General features: G+C 37.0%; 2 protein-coding genes across 2 annotated transcripts; both read right to left on the reverse strand.

Annotated features, from left to right (window-relative positions):
* Positions 1-2,861: 2,861 nt before the first annotated feature.
* LOC133316144 (F-box protein At3g56470-like) lies at positions 2,862-4,725 on the reverse strand. The gene is made up of 2 exons (XM_061517859.1): positions 4,480-4,725; positions 2,862-3,964 (listed from the first exon to the last, which is right to left on the reverse strand). The coding sequence occupies exons 1-2, from the start codon at positions 4,654-4,656 to the stop codon at positions 2,990-2,992; spliced, it is 1,152 nt and encodes a 383-aa protein (XP_061373843.1). The 5' UTR covers positions 4,657-4,725; the 3' UTR covers positions 2,862-2,989.
* Positions 4,726-6,236: 1,511 nt separating this feature from the next.
* LOC133316130 (uncharacterized) lies at positions 6,237-6,869 on the reverse strand. The gene has a single exon (XM_061517845.1). The coding sequence runs from the start codon at positions 6,867-6,869 to the stop codon at positions 6,237-6,239; it is 633 nt and encodes a 210-aa protein (XP_061373829.1).
* Between the last annotated feature and the right edge of the window lie 13,818 nt (positions 6,870-20,687).

Here is a 20,687-nt window from a genome sequence, read left to right on the forward strand (position 1 = left end):
ATCAGTGCAATCATATCAGCCCATATTAAATGCGCCAACTACAAAAATGAGATATGATATTCTATCGAAAAATGGGGAATTGAGTCAAGTTGAGCTGGAGGTGATTAATGAGGGACCCAATCATGTGTATAAATCAAGCGCTATAATTGACCAAATGACCGTGGGGGAGGGAGCAATCATCGCAGAAAGTAAAGAATTCATTAATAATAGTATACAAGGAATTAATCGTAGAGATCTTTCGAGTCAACCTAGGATTGCATTGGAGGAACATGCAGATAGATTCATACTTATTAGGGGACCCTTAGATGATAGGTTAGTTACTAAAAGCAACCTTATGCCATCAAAGAAAGAAGAAATTCCCAAGAAGATAGGGCAACGTCAGCAAGTTGTTGCTAAAACTCAGAACCAGCTTTTGAAAACACCAACGTTGATTGGAGAGAGATAAGTTCATATGCATCCAGACCAAAACACAGAAATGGAAGTAGAACAAAATCTGGGAGACCACAATGGAGGTGCAAATGGTTTAAAAAAAATCCTAAAGCTCCATATCCTAATAGAGCTTTGGTCATTAACCAATTGGAGTTCTATAATATTATGCATCATATGGAGGTTGATAAAGTAGTTATTGATGAAGACAGTTTCGAGGAAGATAAGGGATCAGCAGGGAACCTAAACCTGCAACCTGTATGGTGAATTAATGTCTTTGATTGCTTGGAACTGCCGAGGTGCAGCAAAAAAAAAGGTTTATAGAAACCTTGACTAGTTTGATCTAGAAACACACAGTAGATTTGACTGCTATTTTTGAACCTCAAATAAGTGGTATGAAGGCTAAGAAGATTATAAGAAGGATAGGGTATAGTGGTTGTATGGTTGAAGAAGCTCAAGGTTTCATGGGAGGGATTCAGGTATTGTGGAGCATGGAGAATTGTCAAGTTACGGTTTTGGAAAAAACCATGCAAATGATTCATTTGAAGGTATGTTTCTCAAATAAGGTTGCTTTCATCTGCACCTTTATTTACGCTAATTCTAGAGAAGAGGTTAGACATAGCATCTGGCAAGATCTTCGTCGGATTGCAGATACTATAAATGAACCCTGACTAACTACTGGTGATTTTAATGAGATTTCTTCCCCTTTAGAGAAACGTGGACGTGCCCCAATAGAATTATATAAATGCAACATGTTTGCATCCCTCCTTACGGATTTGACGATGATTGATTTGGATAGTTCAGGATCTAAATTTACTTGGCGTGGTCCTCGTTTCCTGATTATAGATAGAGTATACAAAATGCTAGATCATGCTTGTAGCAATGATAGGTGGAGGGTCATCTTTGAGGAAGGCCATGTAAGAGCCCTTCCTAGATTAAATAGTGACCATAATCCTCTACTTATAACTTTGACCTCTTCCAAAGATGAGTGGAAGGAATGACCTTTCCGTTTTCATTCTTTTTTGGCAAGATGACAACCTTTTCAACCAATTTCTTATGGAGAATTGGAACGTGCATAGCAACATAGCTGATTGTTTGAAGATGCTTACCCTTTGCATTAAGGAGTGGAACGAGAAGGTTATTGGGAATATCAAGCATAGGAAGAACAAGTTGATGAGTAGACTAGAAGGTATCCAAAGAGCCATTTTTGAGCACAATAAAGATTACCTAGAGAAAGTGGAATGTGAGATCAAATCTGAGCTTGAAGAGGTACTTAGCCGAGAAGAGTTATTATGGTATGCAAAATCTCGAACGGAGTGGATCAACCAAAGTGATAGAAACACAAGATACTATCATACAAAGACTATTATCAGAAAGAAATGAGGAAAAGTTGTGGAACTTAAGCATAATGATGGAAGTTGGATTCGAGAAGAGGAAGGCATGGTAAAGAAGATTCATGATTTTTTCAGTAATCTCTTCAAGGATGAAGCCTGTCGTCGTGAGTGGATTAGTACTAGCTGGCCTATAGTGCATGATGATGTCATTGATAAATTAAGGGCAAATGTTACTAAGGAGGTGTTTGGTTCAAGTTTTCTTAAAGGATGCCTAGGCATTACACATTAGAATTTTGTGTGATCCATATTTGGTTCAAATTTTTTAAGAATATTGATAGCAAACCAACTTGCCTAACTTTTAGAATTGTTTGGAAAAAGTGATATAATGCACTATGCCAAAATGCCACTTTGAAGATGGTATTGCAAGATGAATGGCTAAATGGAGAAGTGGGAAACAAAAGCATGACAAAAATACCCTCCTATAATTTGGAGGAGAGATGTAAACATTCAAAAATTAAAAAAGGGTTAATTTGGTAATCATACCTCATTTTCCCATCAATATTTTATCTTTAACCAAACATAGACTAATAAAATCCTACCCAATTTTCCAGATAAAATTTTTGCCAACCAAACAACTTTTTTTAAATTTTTCCACTATATCCCTAGTAATTATATTTCCCTAATAAAAAAAAATTTCTCTTCTACCAAACGTCTCCTAAGAAGGAAGTTAGAAAAGCTTTTTTTCCAATGAAAGAATATAAAGCTTCAGGAGAGGATGGTTACATAGCTGCTTTTTATCTGGTATGTTTATCAAAATATTATCGTTGGGAAGTCAAGTTTGTTGTTTACTTTGCAGAAAAAAAATTTATTCCTGGACAAAACCAAAGCCCTTTTATAAAACATTGTGAGAGAATTTTTACTTTCAGTGATGTATTAGAAATTGAATTCTAAATATTTTTCAGGGGCAGGAACATTGTTCCGGTTCTGTCTCTATTTCGCAAATGTGATAGCATTGTAAACAGAACTGAACACAAACACAAACACGTACGAACACACCCCAAATTAAAAGCATACAAGAAAATATATAAAAGTTTCTCCAAATCCTTGAGCATAAAATAGTCTTGATCTATAGATCAAAAAGTAAAATCCCAAAGTTTAAATTAAATAAACAAACCCATGGAAGAGTCAGCAAAATGATAACTAGATAAAAAAGTGAAACCCCCAACAAATTACCAGCTTTGGTCTGGAGGTATATTAAGGTAACTTGGTTGGATCCACACCCCTTTAACGTGACGGATTTCAGTTTTTGTATTTACAAAAGTGATTGCACCTCGACTTCCCAAGAGAAAATATTTTGTATATCCATGAATGTTTTCACCTTGAATTGCAAAGCCATATTCACCACTAGAGCCTGTCATTAGCGTTCCGCATGTAGAAATTGAAACATTTGCCTCTAGTCCCAGTTTACTCTTTACATCCATATACTTCAACATGTTTCTTTGCATTTCATACCTCAATTCACCCACGGTAAATTTATACCAGCATTGAACTATCGCACGAGTCCTCCATACTTGGGTATTAGCATCAAAGGTAACTAAACCATCAAATCTATCAAAAAAATGAAATTTCCCTTGACCAAAGGCAGCAAAAGTTATTGTATGCAAACTGAATCCATTGCAAGAAAAATTGTGCTTGGCCCATATGCTATTCCCCCTGCAAAGCAAGTAGAGTTCTAATTCATAATCATTGCTTCGACTAATCACAACAAGAGTGCAATCTTGAGAAGTGGGAACAGATGAAAATGCCGCAATATGGTCAGATAATTCTGTGAAAGGACAGCTTGGAAGCTCTATTTTTGCTCTGGAAAAGGGGCAAAAGAAGAACATTGAACCATGTCGAAAGACAAGAAGCCATCCTTCATTGGATGCAAGGCAAGTTGCCCCATCTAGTTCCGGGATGTTGATGGTGTAGATTTTATCTTGGTTGCTTAGCAGGGAACACTGAGAACCTTCCCCATCATCATACAGAAGAAACCAAGGATCAGCTCCAGAACATTTATGCTTAGCTTTTGAAGAAGCATTGTGCCAATCTTTGCAAACACCACGGAAACACAGAAAATCAATCAGTCCTAGACCATCCGCAATTCGTATGAGCAGGTCTTCAGGCAGATTTGACCACTGCACTTTTTGCATTTTATTCTGCATCTGGTAGAATCATATCATATCATAGGTAAGAAAAAGAGAGAAGAATGAATATGTTATATATTAATGTTTTGTGAAGTGATACGAAATAGAAAACATTCATCCCTATTTAAATTAAATAAAAAATTCTTAAAATAAAGAAATAATTTAAAACTAATCCTCACAAATCCTCTGACACGCTCTAATTAGATGTTCCATGTATAATCTTAATATTACAAAGATATTCTAAAAATTCTAACACATTTGACTTCTTGCTATTCCAATTTGCTTCACGGAACTATGCAAATAGGTTTATTATATGTATACTGAAAATAGAAAATTAACAAAACTGACAGCAGCCTAAATCATTCGAGCACAAGACCACTCAACTCAAGTGAAACATGCATTTCTGATGCAAATTAATCAAACCTAACAAGAATAGATTGAGATTGGGAGAAGTAAAAATAGAAAAATAAAAAAATGAAGAGGTAAAATTAAATATTGACAATGTATTTGTAGAGGGATAGTAGTTTGCATACCATCTGCATTTTCTTAACCTTCTTCCTTCCCAAAACTGAAGCGCTAACCTTTTTCCCCTTCTTAACATTCTTCTTTCCACCTCTTGAGGAGGATCCTTCAGTGTTGCCCAGATCCTGTAAATCTGTATCTCCAGATACCATGCTTCCAGGAACTTTCTGGCTAAATAGTGGCCGCATGAATATGGGAGGTTGGTTTGCACGAAGGAGTGAGCTGCAGAAGAAGATAGAGTGAGAATCGAAACCCGTGAGGTCGAGGGCGAATACGATAAAAAAAACCCTAAAGATAGATTTTATACTCGTAATGGGAAATTAAAAAAACAATCCATTGTTGACACGCGGACATCCGGGTTAACACTTGACCCACCTGTCACGAAAATAAAACGTTTCAAATTTTTTAGACCAATGCAATATTTATTTATGAGAAAAGTGTGTGTGATTTAAAAGGAGACACAATTAGGTCATTTTAGGAGAGAGTTAGACACAATGTTATTAAAATCGATCCGGTCATTGACCTGGTCGAGGTACTGGGTACCTGGGTCACTGGTTCAACTGCATGACCCGGTAATTATATGCAATTTTATAATTTATATTAAAAAATTACAAACTTACTCAAATATCCGAAAAAAATGATAAAAATTTCAAATATTTTAATGTAAAAAGTAATAAATCACATATTATTATCTAATAAAAGATCAAACAAAAATATAATGATCGTGATACGGGACTTTAGGTTCAGAAAATGACATCTCTAACTATAAATTAATTCAAAATTTTCTGTATAGTACATACATAATTGAGATAATATTAGTGTTGTAAGTACATAACTTATGTAAGTCAATAAGCAAAAAAAAAATCAAATATGTCCATTATAAATTTTTTGAAAAAAAAATTTGGAATTTTTTTTTTTTTGGGACTAGACCAGGTCACCGATTTTTATGAAAACCGGCCGGGTCACACCGGTTCTGATACATGGCCGGTCCGTTGCTTCAACCAGACCGGTTAGATGACTGGTTTATCCGTTCCTGGGTCGACCCGGCCGGGTCGGTCCGAGTTTAATAACACTGGGTAGACATAAAGAGATGTGGGTCCCATTAAAAAAATAAAAATATGGATCCCACCTTTTTGTGTGTACCTCTCTCCTAAAATGACCTAAGTGTGTATCCTTTTAAAGTCACACACTTTTCTCTTTGTTTATATCATGAATTAACACGACGCGCATTTTGATAAGTTGTGTCTATAGCCAATTAGCGAGTCAAGACCTATATTGTTACCTCTATACGCAACCTTACCCTTACATATTTATAAAGAGATTACATATTTGCCATTATTTCTTTAAAAAAATGTCTCTAACAAATCAAAATGGGAAAGTGTGAAGAGTCACTCTAGGGTAAATAAATTTTGGAGATCAAATTTTCTAAGGAATAATATCACATGACGACTAAAATAAATTAGAAAAAAAAATCAAGAGCTCAAATGGGGTTTATCAATTTAAAATAGGCAAATGATGGTAATTCTATACACAATTTGTTTATTTCAAACAAATATGTAGCAAAAAAATATATTGAACAACGAATACCATGCTTAATTGTATAACCTTTCTTTTTTAATACGCTGAGGGGCAAAGTCCCAAGAAAACTAAGAAACTAAATAATTAGAGATGTGGGACACCAAAGGTCCCAACTGTAACAACCCGTTGTACACCGATATTGTTAACATTGATTGTGATATTAAGCACAGTTACAATCAGAACAATTTATTTATAAAAATGAGTCATTCAATCCCATTAATAATTGCATTGCATAGTCCTGTTGTTGGGTAGTTGATAAAATCCGAAGAACACCACAAGTGCAAGCAAGATTGGGAGAATAATCTTTGAGTTCATCCCAAATAATCTTCAATTTTGTGTAATAAGTGTTGACATCCAAACTCCCCTGATGCAACGAAGAGATTTGTTGTTTCAATTGAAATATATGTGGTTCATTGGCTTGATGAAATCGAACACGGAGGTCATCCCAGAGGTCATAAGCGGTGGAAAAATACATAAGGCTATCAGCAATCTCTTTGGATACAAAGTTGAGAAGCCATGAAATTACCATAGAGTTACATCGGGTCCAAGCAGCAAAGAAAAGATCAGAATTGTGAGGGCGAAGAAGACTTCCATCAACAAAACACACTTTGTTTCTGGCGGTAAGAGCAATGATCATTTCTCGACTCCGGGAATTGAAGTTCGGTCCATTGAGGGAATGAGTAACCAGAATGAGACCAGGATAATCACCATTCTGAAGATAGTAAGGACTTGCAGAGTCCTCCATGGAAGAAGAGGAGGAAACAACGTTAGATGTAGAAGAATTATATGAAATGAGGTTGGTATTTTTGCCACCACGAGCCATGGAGAAAGGCTCGGAGATCAAAAAAAGTCATCTGATACCATATTTGAAGAGAGAATTGGAAGAATCTGTAACAAATTTCATTCTGGCAAAAACTGAGTCATGTGTACAGAGAGCATTGCTCTTATATCAGCAAAACGTGCACTTACAGAAAGGAGAGAGAAAATAACAAACTGAGGTATGTGTGGCACATGAGCCAATAACTAATAACCTACACATCAATAACTAACTAAAAGAAAAATAATAAAATTGTTGTTGGGCTTCCTCCTTCAATGCTAAGCCCAAGCCCATTTGAGGGGTTTCCTAAAAACCCTAACCCTAATTTCCACCTCCTCTATATATACTCATTGTTGTGGGTGGAGGCTAGGTTAGATTTGAGAGGTCAAATTTGAGAGAACAAATTTGAGAGATTTATTTGATTGTTTGAGCAAAAGCTTTATGCTTTGCATTTGAGAGATCTCTAGAGAGAGTTTGAGTGAAACATCTCTAGGGTAGTTTGATTATCACCATTGTTGGAGAGGTTGAGTTAACCACCACATTGGTGTATTTGATTCGTTGTAACCATTATTTTCATAGTGGATTTCTGATCTGGACTAGGTCCCGTGGGTTTTTACTTCTTCATTCAAGAAGGTTTTCCCACGTTAAATCTGGTTGTGTTCTTCTTCTCTCTCTCCTATTTTCGTTTTGATTTTCCGCTGCGCTGCCTGACCTGGTGAAGTTCAGGCCGAGGTATTACCGAGATCCGAGATCAGGATCTTGTTGATTGACTTCCGCAAAAGGCCCCTGAGCCGATCTTGAGGGAACCGAGTTTTCCCAACAGTGGTATCAGAGCTCGAGTTCGACGGGTTCTGAGGGAGACGAGATGGAGACCAGTGGCATAAATCATGATGAAGATATGTTCAAGTTGACCGCAGATAATTTCACATATTGGAGACCGATGATGGAAGATCATCTCTACTGCAAAGATTTGTATGAGCCCATTATCCTTGATGAGAGACCAGCAGGCAAGACAGATAAGGAGTGGGAGATCCTGAGTCGGAAGACGGTAGCCACGATCAAGAAATATATTGATAAAAGACTCTTTGAGCACGTGTCCGAATTCACGAACGCGTATGAGTTGTGGACAAAGCTAGAGTCCATGATTCAGAAGAAGACTCCCAGGAACAAAGCACACCTGGTTCGCCGACTTGTTAAGCTTGAATACAAGGACGACATGAGCATGATTGAACACCTGAACACCTACAAAGGTATTGTGAATCAGCTGGTAAAGGCTGATATGAAAATTGATGAAGAACTGCAGGCATTGCTGCTGTTGAGCTCGCTGCCAGAAAGCTGGGATACTCTGGTGGTGACCCTGAATAACTCGACTCCAGATGGAAAATTGAAGATGGATGTCGTGACAGACAGCCTCCTGGGCGAAGAATCCAGGAGAAGAGAACGAGGTACTTCGAGTACGTCTGAGGCCAACGTTGCTGAGAACAAAGGGAAATTCGACTCCCGCGGTAGAAGCAAAAGCCGAGGTATAGGTCGTGACAGACGAGACAAGTCCAGAGGTCGGTCAAAGCCGAATAATGAGTTGAAGTGCTTTTACTGTGGAAAGACAGGCCATAAGAAGCTAGACTGCTGGACCCTACAGAATGATGAGAAGAATGACTCTGTGAAGCCAGATCAGATTGTTCCCAAGAAGAGGGAAGACAAGAGCACCACTGCGGTGGCTGCAAATCCTGATGCCGAGATATTCCTCCTTGGTGAGGATAATTATTTGAATGTTGCATATGATGACTGCACCTGGATTGTTGACTCCGGTGCCTCCTTCCACGTTACTCCACACAAAGGTTTTTTCTCCTCTTATCGAGGTGGTGACTTTGGAGTCGTGAAGATGGGAAATCAGGTGACCAGCAAGATTGTTAGTGTCGGTGATGTAACTCTGACCACAGATGTCGGATGCCGACTTGTGTTGAAGGATGTGAGGCATGTTCCTGACATGCGTTTGAACCTAATTTCGGTAGGCAAACTTGATGATGCCGGGTTAGTGAACTACTTCGGTAGTGTGAGATGGAAGCTGGCCAAGGGAAACTTGGTCGTGGCCCGAGGTAAGAAGGAAGGCTCCTTGTACGTGATGCAAGGAAAGATCAATGGCGGAGAAGACAATTCTGTCCGAGATGAACCTAGCTTGGAGCTATGGCACAAGCGCCTCGGCCACATGAGCGAGAAAGGGCTCCAGATCCTGAACAAGAAAGGATTACTGACTGGGTTGAAAGGCCAAGCGTTGGAGAGTTGCACGCACTGCCTAGCTGAAAAGCAACACCGGGTTTCCTTTGTGAGACCGGATCAACCAAGAAGACGAAGGAATATTCTTGACCTCGTCCATACTGATGTTTGCTCCATGTCGGAGAAATGTCTTGGAGGAGCTCAGTACTTTGTTTCATTTATTGATGATCATTCCCGCAAAGTGTGGGTATATTTGTTGAAGACTAAAGACCAGGTACTCCAATCCTTTAAAGAATTCCATGCGATGGTTGAAAGGGAGACTGGCAAGAATTTGAAGGTGGTCCGATCTGACAATGGTGGTGAGTATTGCGGCCCTTTTGATGCATATTGCAGAGCGGCCGGGATCCGACTGGAGAAGACGCCCCCCAAGACTCCACAGTTAAATGGACTGGCTGAGAGGATGAACAGAACAATTGAAGAGAAGGTACGAAGCATGATATCCAATGCCGGGTTACCGAAATCATTCTAGGGAGAAGTCGTCAAAACAGCTGTTGACTTGAACAACCTCTCACCATCACGGCCACTTGAAGGAGAAATTCCAGAAGAAGTCTAGACAGGTCGGAAAGCGGCCTACAATCAATTGAAAGTGTTTGGATGCCGTGCTTTCGTGCATATCCCTAAAGATGAAAGGGCCAAACTTGATGCAAAGACTAAAGAATGCATTTATCTTGGTTCGCCGAGATGTGAGTTCGGGTTCCGACTTTGGGATCCAATCAATAAGAAGATCGTGAGAAGTCGAGATGTGATCTTTCATGAGCATGAGAACATTCATGACATCTCGAAGCCCAAAGCCCGGGTGACTGTCAGACGTGAAGAACCCATCCCTCCTGTCCGAGCTGAAGCAGGGGGAGAAAATCAAGAGAATGAAGAAATTGATGACCAGCAACAAGCTGAAGATGACCAAGACACTGAGGTCCGAGTTGAAGATGAGATCCGGGATGAAATTGATGAACCGGGTTCTCAAGCTGAAGAACAACCGAGATATCCAACTAGAGAAAGAAGACCCTCTACGAGATACCCATCTGATGAATACACCGTTGTTGCTGAAGACGGTGAGCCTCAGAGTTATGATGAGGCTGTGACGAGCTTAGAGAAAGAAGAATGGGAAAAGGCAATGCAAGACGAGATGAAGTCTCTGCACGAGAATCAAACTTATGAGCTGACTGAGTTGCCAAAAGGAAGACGAGCTCTGAAGAATAAATGGGTCTACAAGATTAAGAATGAAGAGAACTGGCAAAAGCAAGATACAAAGCCCGAATTGTAGTGAAAGGCTGCAATCAGAAGAAAGGAGTAGACTTTGAGGAGATTTTTCTCCTGTGGTGAAAATGACCTCGGTCCGAACTGTGTTAGCCATGGCGGCTTCAATGGACCTCGAGGTAGAACAAATGGACGTGAAGACGACATTTCTTCACGGTGACTTAGAAGAAGAAATATATATGGAGCAACATGAAGGATTCCAAGCTCCAGACCAAGAAGACTTGGTATGTCGGTTGAAGAAGAGCCTCTATGGCTTGAAGCAAGCACCTCGACAGTGGTACAAGAAATTTGAATCATTCATGACTGATCATAAGTTTGAGAAGACTGAAGCCGACCACTGCGTATTTATGAAGAGGTATGATGCCGGAGATTTTCTGATTTTGTTGTTATATGTTGACGACATGCTTATTGTAGGGAAAGATAAATCGAGGATAGCCGCCCTGAAAAAGGCATTAAGCTCGTCCTTCGCAATGAAGGACCTCGGCCCTGCAAAGCAGATTCTCGGAATAAAGATTATCCGAGATAGACAGAAGAAGCTACTGTGGCTGAGTCAAGAGAAATATATTGAGAAGATTCTGAAGAGATTCAGCATGGACAAAGCCAAAACAGTGAGCACCCCCCTAACCGGACACATAAAGCTGAACCAAAAGCAATGTCCGAGATCTGATGATGACAAAGATGAGATGACGAAGGTCCCTTACCAATCCGCCGTCGGAAGCTTGATGTATGCAATGGTTTGCACTAGACCCGACTTGGCGTATGCTGTTGGAATGGTAAGCCGGTATTTGTCAAACCCCGGCAAAGAGCACTGGGAAGCAGTGAAGTGGATCTTCAAGTACCTTCGAGGTACGACCGACTTATGTCTCCGATTTGGAGAAGGCAAAGCCGAGTTGCAAGGCTACTCAGACTCTGATTTAGGGGGAGACGCCGACTCGAGGAAGTCGACTACAGGATATTTGATGAGATTTGCCGGAGGAGCTGTCTCTTGGCAATCAAGACTTCAAAAATGTGTTGCACTATCTACAACTGAGGCTGAGTACATTGCCGCTACTGAGGCAAGCAAAGAGATGCTGTGGATGAAGAAGTTCCTCATGGAACTCGGCCATGATCAAGACAAGTACGAGCTGGGTTGTGACAATCAAAGCGCAATCCATCTTGCAAAGAATTCAACCTATCACTCCCGCACTAAGCATATTGATGTGAGGTATCACTGGATCCGGGATGTGGTGGAAGGTGGTGAGCTCGAACTCGTCAAGGTGCACACTGACCAAAATTGGTCCGACATGATGACGAAGCCGGTTCCAGCAAGAAAATTTGAAGACTGCTGTGAAGGAGCCGGATTGATGCTGAGGCCGACGCATTGAAGTCGGAGGGGGAGATTTGTTGGGCTTCCTCCTTCAATGCTAAGCCCAAGCCCATTTGAGGGGTTTCCTAAAAACCCTAACCCTAATTTCCACCTCCTCTATATATACTCATTGTTGTGGGTGGAGGCTAGGTTAGATTTGAGAGGTCAAATTTGAGAGAACAAATTTGAGAGATTTATTTGATTGTTTGAGCAAAAGCTTTATGCTTTGCATTTGAGAGATCTCTAGAGAGAGTTTGAGTGAAACATCTCTAGGGTAGTTTGATTATCACCATTGTTGGAGAGGTTGAGTTAACCACCACATTGGTGTATTTGATTCGTTGTAACCATTATTTTCATAGTGGATTTCTGATCTGGACTAGGTCCCGTGGGTTTTTACTTCTTCATTCAAGAAGGTTTTCCCACGTTAAATCTGGTTGTGTTCTTCTTCTCTCTCTCCTATTTTCGTTTTGATTTTCCGCTGCGCTGCCTGACCTGGTGAAGTTCAGGCCGAGGTATTACCGAGATCCGAGATCAGGATCTTGTTGATTGACTTCCGCAAAAGGCCCCTGAGCCGAGCTTGAGGAAACCGAGTTTTCCCAACAATTGTATATTCTAATAACAAGTTTGGTAGGAGAGCTTTCTTTTTGGAAGCTGGTGCTGAAATGATATTCTGCATGGTATAAACTACATCTTTCATATATAACTTTTGTCCTTAAAACTCATATAACACAACTGAAATGAAAAACATATCATGGTATTCATATTTTGTTGCTAGTTTGGGACCTTTTTTTTTTTTCAATCTGCAGATTGCTACAGTTGTGGTTTTGGCTTTTGAATTTGGAAAAGGCAAACAAACAACTTTCATTTGGTGTAGGTTTATTTCTGGTTATAGTGATTTTCATATATTTTTTTAGCATATGGCAGATCTTGGGGTCCCTTGGGGTGGTTGGTTCCTAGTGAGTTTTTGCCATTAGAGATAGGGTCAGCTGCACAAAGTGTTGCGGTTTGTGTCAACATGATCTTCACTGCGCTTGTGGCACAATTCTTCCTTGTATCACTTTGCCACCTCAAATATGGAATCTTCTTGCTGTTTGGATTCTTAAAGCTGCTTTGTCTACTTCCTCTTGCCAGACACCAAGCAAGTTTCAATAAAGGAGATTTATCTTTTTTTGTTTAGAAGCACGGGTTTTGGAAGAAAGTAGTAGCAGCAGAGTCTGGCACACCTTTATAAGCAAAAATCTCAAATATTGTTCTTTATGTTGTGATTCAAGTTGAAGAATTTGATTATATTTTTTCTCAATGTACCGCTACTGTTTTCATTGCCGGGTACCTTAACAAAAATCACTTATTATTTTTTCACTTCTTGTCCATCTATCTTTGTAATGGTTACTGATGTGGTAATTTTTGTGTTGTGTGGATTGTTCCAAGCTTGGAATGGATGAGAGGAAAATCACAAAATCATAATACTAGAGAAACTAACTAAATATAAAGTTCTAAAAGGACAAATGTAATGTTCTACTAGCACTTTTTTTTAAAAAAGAAGAAGAAGAAGATAAAAACATATAATATTTAGCCTACATATAAAAAGATTAGATGTGCATGTATTTTTTGACACAATCAACATTAGCTTTACGAGCAGCTCTCAATCTACAATAATGAAACATTGAAATTGAAGTATTGAAATGTGTGAATGTTCAATTATTTTGGAAAAACATATTTAGTTCAAGTGCTCCTTAGAGAAAGTTAGACGGAGAAAGATAACTAAATAAACTTGTTAAAAGTTCATGATATATATATATATATATATATATATATATATATATATATATATATATATATATATCATGAAACTTTTTTAAAAAAATATTAAAGTTTTTATTTCTACAAATAATATTTTACTTTTTAAACATATTGATCCATAGATTTTTATAAAAATTAATATATATGTCACTTTTGGAAGAATTATATAATTTTTTTAATAAAGGGTATTTTTGTGAAAAATATTTATTTTTATCCTATCTAGTATTATACAGTGCAATATCAAAAACTAGATAATATTATCTTATACAATACATTATCTTATATAATGTCATGTCAAATGCTGGATAATATTAAAATCTAATCAGGTCTTATCCTATCCTGTGCATAAAAAATGCCCTCAAGGCATTTTTGAATTTAATAATGTATTTTTTTTTTAAAAGCACAAAATTTGAATAAAAATTTTAAAAACTTAATTTTGAAGGTAAGATAATTACATTTATTTAAATATAGTTTGATTTAACGTTATAAAAAATTATATTTATTGATATAAATGTCATTAATACAATTTCATAATTATTACATTCACTCCCAAAACGATGTCGTTTTGGGTTGGAAGATTAGAAAATTATAATTAAAAAACTATTATAACACTGAAATAAATTATAATTACAAAAATACCTTAAGTTAAGGAGATTATATCCCTTATGTTACAGGAACCAAAATTTCACCAAAATTTTTGTCATGTTAAAAAAAAAACAAGATATATAATAATAATAAAAAAAAGTGAGAGAACACTTTATTCAAAGAATTGGTCTTATCTTTTTCTTAACATGACAAAAAATTTGGTTCCTATAACATAAGTAATATAATTCCCATAAGTTAAATGGGTATATTTTTCTTCTGTTAAAACATCTCATCCCGCACATTCTTTAGAGGAGTTTGCATTTGTCATTTAACATGACACAATAAATTTTCCTACACACACAACATTTTGTGGGGCCCACACTTTTTGAAGAAAAAAAAGTTACGGCACGCAAAACGAATCTTTATAACATTACACAATCACTTTTCCTATAACATAACTCTTATAAAACCCTTCTTTAAAAGTCCCACTTTTTTTTTAATGTCCCACCATTTTTATCTATGCAAGAAAGTTAATAATTTCTCCGCAATAAGAGAAACAAACAACCCTATGTTAAATTAAGTAAAATGAATGGTGGGACCATAAACTACACTCATAATTTTTTCAAAACTTTAATGGATCCACATCCCAACGATGGTAGGTAATGCAAATGCAGCCCAAATTCTTGTACGATTCTTATTAATTGTTGATGTTGTTGCTCTTGTAAACTTTAAGTTAGCTCAATTACATGTGCAAGGTAATCCATAGGAATTCGTTACACCAAGTCACTAAACATTTAAGTTTTTCCTACTTACATTCATTTCCTCAAATTTTCGAATGCCCCACAAACAACCTCTTCCCATTCTCTGCATTTCATTAGTATCAATCATAATAAACAGATTCGGCTTGTAAAAACAAAATTTAATAGAGAATGGTTATTAAAGATCGAGAATTTGAAATATTTAAAGATAATTGAGGATTGTTTTTATTTTTAATCAGGTATCATTTACGAGTTATTTGAACATGTTAACTTTTTGCTTTAATGAGTCTCAAAATAAAATTTAGGGGGTGCACAAAAATGAAAAATCCAATAAAAAAAAAACGTAAAAAAAAAAAACTAACCGATTTGCTATAAACTTCGATTAGATGGGAGAGATAAATCATGTCGAAAAAACTTTTTTCTTCTATCTCCAAAAGTTAACAAGAATGATGCAGTTATGACAAATCACCAAAATAATCCAACTGAGAAGTGTGTGTGGCACCCAAATAAAACATTCCAACGAGTAAATCTATTGCCATAAAGTCAATTTGGCAAGAAAGCAAATGGGAACTACTCATACATTTACATATCAAAAAGTCAACCCCATCAGTAGTTACCAAAACCATTCATAGTCTACTCAGTACTGACTTTGCAGAGTTTGCAAAGGCATGCCAACCAGCAAGGCATGGAATGATAAACTACAGAAAAAATAGCAACAAGATCAGAATGAGCAAAGTATTATTAAGGAGACATGACAATGTAATTATTGGTATTAGAAGGAAGATTGTGAGTCACGGAGGGAGCTATACATTGATAAGTGAGCACAAAACTAATGTTTGTGCATGTGTAAGAGTGACACAGATGCCTTGATCATCTATCAGTTGTGTGTGTTGAAGACCTTCAAAAATAACATAACAAAGTCATATTGCAGGCATTGTGATAAGAACCTCCAAGTCAAAATAAGAACCAACAACAAATAACAGAGACTTTTGGCCTGAATAACATCGGATTTTTAAATATTCATCAAGAGACAATTGCAAACTATGACAATGAACAGAGACAATTACAGAAAGGAAAGAAAAATTACAATGAACTTGGAATTAACAATGCAAGAAGGTAAAGGATAGTGTGTGACAATTGGAAACTCTCTCCCAAGGTTCCAATCCAACTTTCCAGATTTTTCATACCCTCACACACTCTTCACAAACCCATCTTATATTCAGTATAAGAGAATAAAAGTGTTTTACTTTGTTACTGTGTTAGTTTTACTGTGTCATTATGGTTTTACCATTTACTTACTGCATCAGGTGTATAATTATTAGTATAAGCAACGCAACCATTGGCGAACTGCATCAGAGAATTCGGCAGAAGTTAAGTCTTCAAGACAACCAATGTATCACTCAGATCACGACAAGGTTATGGCAATGTGATAAATACATTAGTTTGCAAGTGGTTGACGATGAAGACCTGGAGATGACAATGGAAGAATTTTTCAATCAGTCAAGGACAGATTTTCTGGAGTTGTATGTCGACATCGCCGCAACCGAGAATGTTCCCCTACCGGTGAGGTCAGTTGATTTAAATTCTCCCCGTCTTCCAGCTTCGCCTGCCGCTCATGCGTCTCTTGTTGGTAACTTTTCTGAGGGAGATGAGAATGATCCGACTTGAGAAATGCACGACGAAGACGACGACGACGATGAAAATATGGCAATGGAAGAACGTCTTCTGGCGGAGGATGCTAGTGCTTCAGAAGGAGATGAACCCCGTGAGATGGGTGCGTCTTAAATCCCAATATTCCATCAACCAGTCGTCGCGCAAATGCCGCAGTTGCATGACGTTGCGTCTGCCCCGTTAGGTATTCACATGAAGGTAATTGAAATAAATTGTATATAGCTGAATAGATACCTGCTTTAATACCTGAATTAGGAAGTTTGTATTAAAAAGTTATAATCTGCAGTTGCAGGTGACGAAGTTGTTATTCCTTTTTGGGAAGGAATTCCGCATTATTCCTACATTGATTGGAGTTATCGGAGCGAACAAGAATCATGCACTGATAGTACGGTTTCAGGATCGGGTTCAATACAAGGTCCGTGGCAACTGGGTGACAAGTTATTTGTCAATCAAGAATTTACAACAAAAAAAGATGTCCAAATGGCACTTAAGCACCACCTTATTTGCGAGCATCAAGAAGCAATTGTAATTGAGAGCACGCCTGCAAAGTTGTCCATGAAATGTTGTGCGTATGATAAAGGTTTCCTGTGGCGCGTCAGGGCGATCAAACCGGTGTTTGGTGAAAATTGGAAGATTACGAGATGGGGTGGAAATCACGATTGTTTGAATGAACACATTTCCCAGGGACATAGACAGCTCGATGCGGACGTTATTGCAGATCTCGTCATAGGTACGTATTTATTTATTTGTATGACATGTCAACGTTTACGTACTGCTGTGTAATTAAATTCGTTCGATGTAATCGAGTCTGGGTCATCTTCAATGCAGGGATTATTAAGGAAGAACCATATGTGTCAATCTCTTTGGTGCAAGAAAGGATAACCGCTAAATATGGCTTTAAAGTTTCCTACAGAAAGGCGTGGTATGCGAAGCAGAAAGCGATGGCAATTATGTACGGTGATTGGGAGGAATCGTATGCTTTTTTGCCAAGGTGGTGTAAATACATGCTTCGCTTTTCTCCAGGTTCTTTTTATCATATACAAACAAATGATTTTTATGCCGAGCAGAGCTTAGTTACTGGAAAAAAGGTTTTTCATCGCATATTTTGGACGTTTAGACAGTGTTGTGAGGCGTTCAAATTTGCCAAACCCGTCATACAAATTGATGGAACACATTTATATGGGAAGTACAAAGGCAAATTGTTGGTGGCCACAGCCCAAGATGGTAATGATGAATGCTTACTGATCGCTTTTGCCATTGTTGAAGGCGAAACCTTGGAAGCATGAGATTATTTTCTTGTTAATATTCGTGCTCATGTTACTACAATGTCAAACATATGTTTGATCTCCGATCGACATCGAAGCATAATATCTGCTGTGGAAAATAACCCTAATTGGCAGCCGCCAAATGCATATCACGTCTTCTGTATTCGTCATATTGCAAGCAACTTCAATCAAAAGTTTCGGAATGAAGGTTTGAAGCGGATGTTAAAGAATTTAGGTATACTCATTGACACGATGCGTTATTATTTCTTTCCATTATGGCTGAAAATTTATTTATTTATTTATTTTATTTTTTTTGTAAATGAAAATTTATTTTTAATGCGATCAATCCTAACATGTATTACTAACTATCGCTGTAATTTAAACGTATACATAGGAGGTATTACAACCTTACCTACGTTGGCAGAGCTCCGCTACGAACCACGGTTAGAGAGAGTTTAGAGAGAGGTTAGAGAGGTGAAAGAGTGAGGAGTGAAAAAAGGAAAGTGGGGTATATATAGGTTGCACATGAGACGCCCCCTTTGGGCGTCACATGTGACGCCCCAATGGGGCGTCTTCCCCTAGGGAGAGACGCCTTACTGGGGCGTCACATGTGACGCCCAAAGGGGGCGTCTCATTGTGCAACAGATGTGTAATTATTTGAAAAATAGCATTAAATGCGTAATTATTTGATTTAAATGCATTATTTTAATTTTTTTGCCATTATAATTATATACTACTCGTAATACATAGTTATATTTTTTTGCAAGATCAAATTTCTTTCCTATAACATGACCGATTGAAACCCCATATATATATATATATATATATATATATATATATATATATATATATATATATATAGGGGCAGGATATTCTTACACCGGTGTAAGAGTTAGAAGTATTACACCCAATCTTAACCATTGATCCACTTGTATCCAATGGTTCACATTACTAAAAAATTGTAGCCCTTAGATATAAGTGGGATCTACAGACTAGATTGAGAGTGTAACTTACACTGGTGTACAATGATCCTGACCATATATATATATATATATATATATAGGGTTTGGTGTTTGTCATTTTAAATGACATAAGTTATGTCATTTTCTATGTCTGTCTCTCTCTTAAAATGACATAACTTTATGTCATTTAAAATGACAAACATTTTTCCCATATATATATATACATGGGTTTATATTTCTGCAGCTGCTGTACGTGCAACAGTCAAATACTTGCCATATATATACGTGAAACCATTAAATATGAAGAATCATAACCATACAAAAAATGAAAGTATTAAATGTGGGAAATCATAACTATACAGAAGTCATTATTGTACGTAAACGGCTTTAGAAATGCTTTTACTATATATATATATGAAAGAAAAAATATTTCTGCAGTTACTGCAGATAAGTTATCTGCATTTATTCCCAAAACGACGTCGTTTTGGTATTGAAATCTTAAAAAATTATAAATATAAAGACTATTATAACCCTGAAATAAATTAAAATTACAAAAATACCATGATTTCCGTTCCAAAACGACGTCGTAATGGGCTTACTGCAGATAACTTATCTGCAGTAACTGCAGAAAAAGCAAACCCATATATATATATATATATATATATATATATATATATATAGGTTTCAATTTTCTCATGTAGTAGGAGAGAATTTTCTCATGCTATAAACAAATCTTGTGTGATGCCCACATCCATTAAAAATACATAAAACAAAAGAAAATATTGCAAAAATATCGAAGAGTCAATAGTAAGAGAAAACAATTCTCCTACCAACATGATAAATTATATATATATATATATATATATATATATATATATATATAAAATAATATATATATTATATATATATATATAATATATATAGCATCACACAAGATTTGTTTTATGTATTTTTAATGGATGTGGGCATCACACAAGATTTGTTTATAGCATGAGAAAATTCTCTCCTACTACATGAGAAAATTGAAACCTATATATATATATATATATATATATATATATATATATATATATATATATATGCATACATAAAATTAGTTTGATGTTTGTCCTTTTAAAGGACATAGAGTTGTGTTATTTTAAGTGAAAGAAAGACACAAACAATAAAAACCATGGAGGAGAAAGTGGGTGAACTTTTTTAATTTAAATTTTAAATAAAAAATTTAGTTTGTGTCTTTCTCTCATCTAAAATGATACACCTCTATGTCCTTTAAAGGGGCAAATATTTATATATATATATATATATATATATATATATATATATATATATATATATATATATATATATATATGGGTCAATGATTGTCATGTTGCATGTAACGTCTCGCAACTTGCAAGGATCAACGACTGTCCCCACACACTAACACAAGACTTTTCAGCGTGCTTTGTTCTCACTCGCACACTTTCCGAGAAAACTTCCCAGGAGGTCACCCATCCCAGAATTGCCCCAAGTCAAGCACGCTTAACTATGGAGTTCTTTCGTTCCGGGCTACCGAAAAGTAGATGCGTCTTGTTAGTATAGGTAATACCAATTAATTCTTATAAGCTATTATCAACTGTACCGTCTTATACCAGCACAGTCTCTGGAATCCCTCTCTTTCGGGTGTTGATTCGATTTATTCATGTACCCCCGTCGCTGGAAGCATGTCAGGAGCCGCTCCTTGTCCATGTCCTTTCGCACCGGCTATCACTCCCCGCCCTCGTCAGCGCCTGGGATGTTACATATCAAGACATTATTTTCGTCATGCTACACATACAGAAACCAGTGGAGCCCATCCCTATTTTTTTAAAAATAAAATAAAATATAAAAACACAAATTTTGAAGTGTTTGCAAGAAACTAAACCACT

Source organism: Gastrolobium bilobum, unplaced genomic scaffold (genome assembly GCF_033153095.1).
Source record: "Gastrolobium bilobum isolate Gb01-03AN ecotype WA unplaced genomic scaffold, APGP_CSIRO_Gbil_v1 utg26468, whole genome shotgun sequence".
Lineage (NCBI taxonomy): Eukaryota > Viridiplantae > Streptophyta > Magnoliopsida > Fabales > Fabaceae > Gastrolobium > Gastrolobium bilobum.

What these genes read in the sequence shown, in the direction of transcription:
- LOC133316130 (XM_061517845.1), bottom strand. Translation starts at nt 6,869, where the DNA reads ATGGCTCGTGGTGGCAAAAATACCAACCTCATTTCATATAATTCTTCT.
- LOC133316144 (XM_061517859.1), bottom strand. Translation starts at nt 4,656, where the DNA reads ATGCGGCCACTATTTAGCCAGAAAGTTCCTGGAAGCATGGTATCTGGA. An exon ending in AGGTTAAGAAAATGCAGATG is followed by an intron (nt 3,965 to 4,479) that starts GTATGCAAACTA and finishes TGATTCTACCAG; the next exon opens with ATGCAGAATAAAATGCAAAA.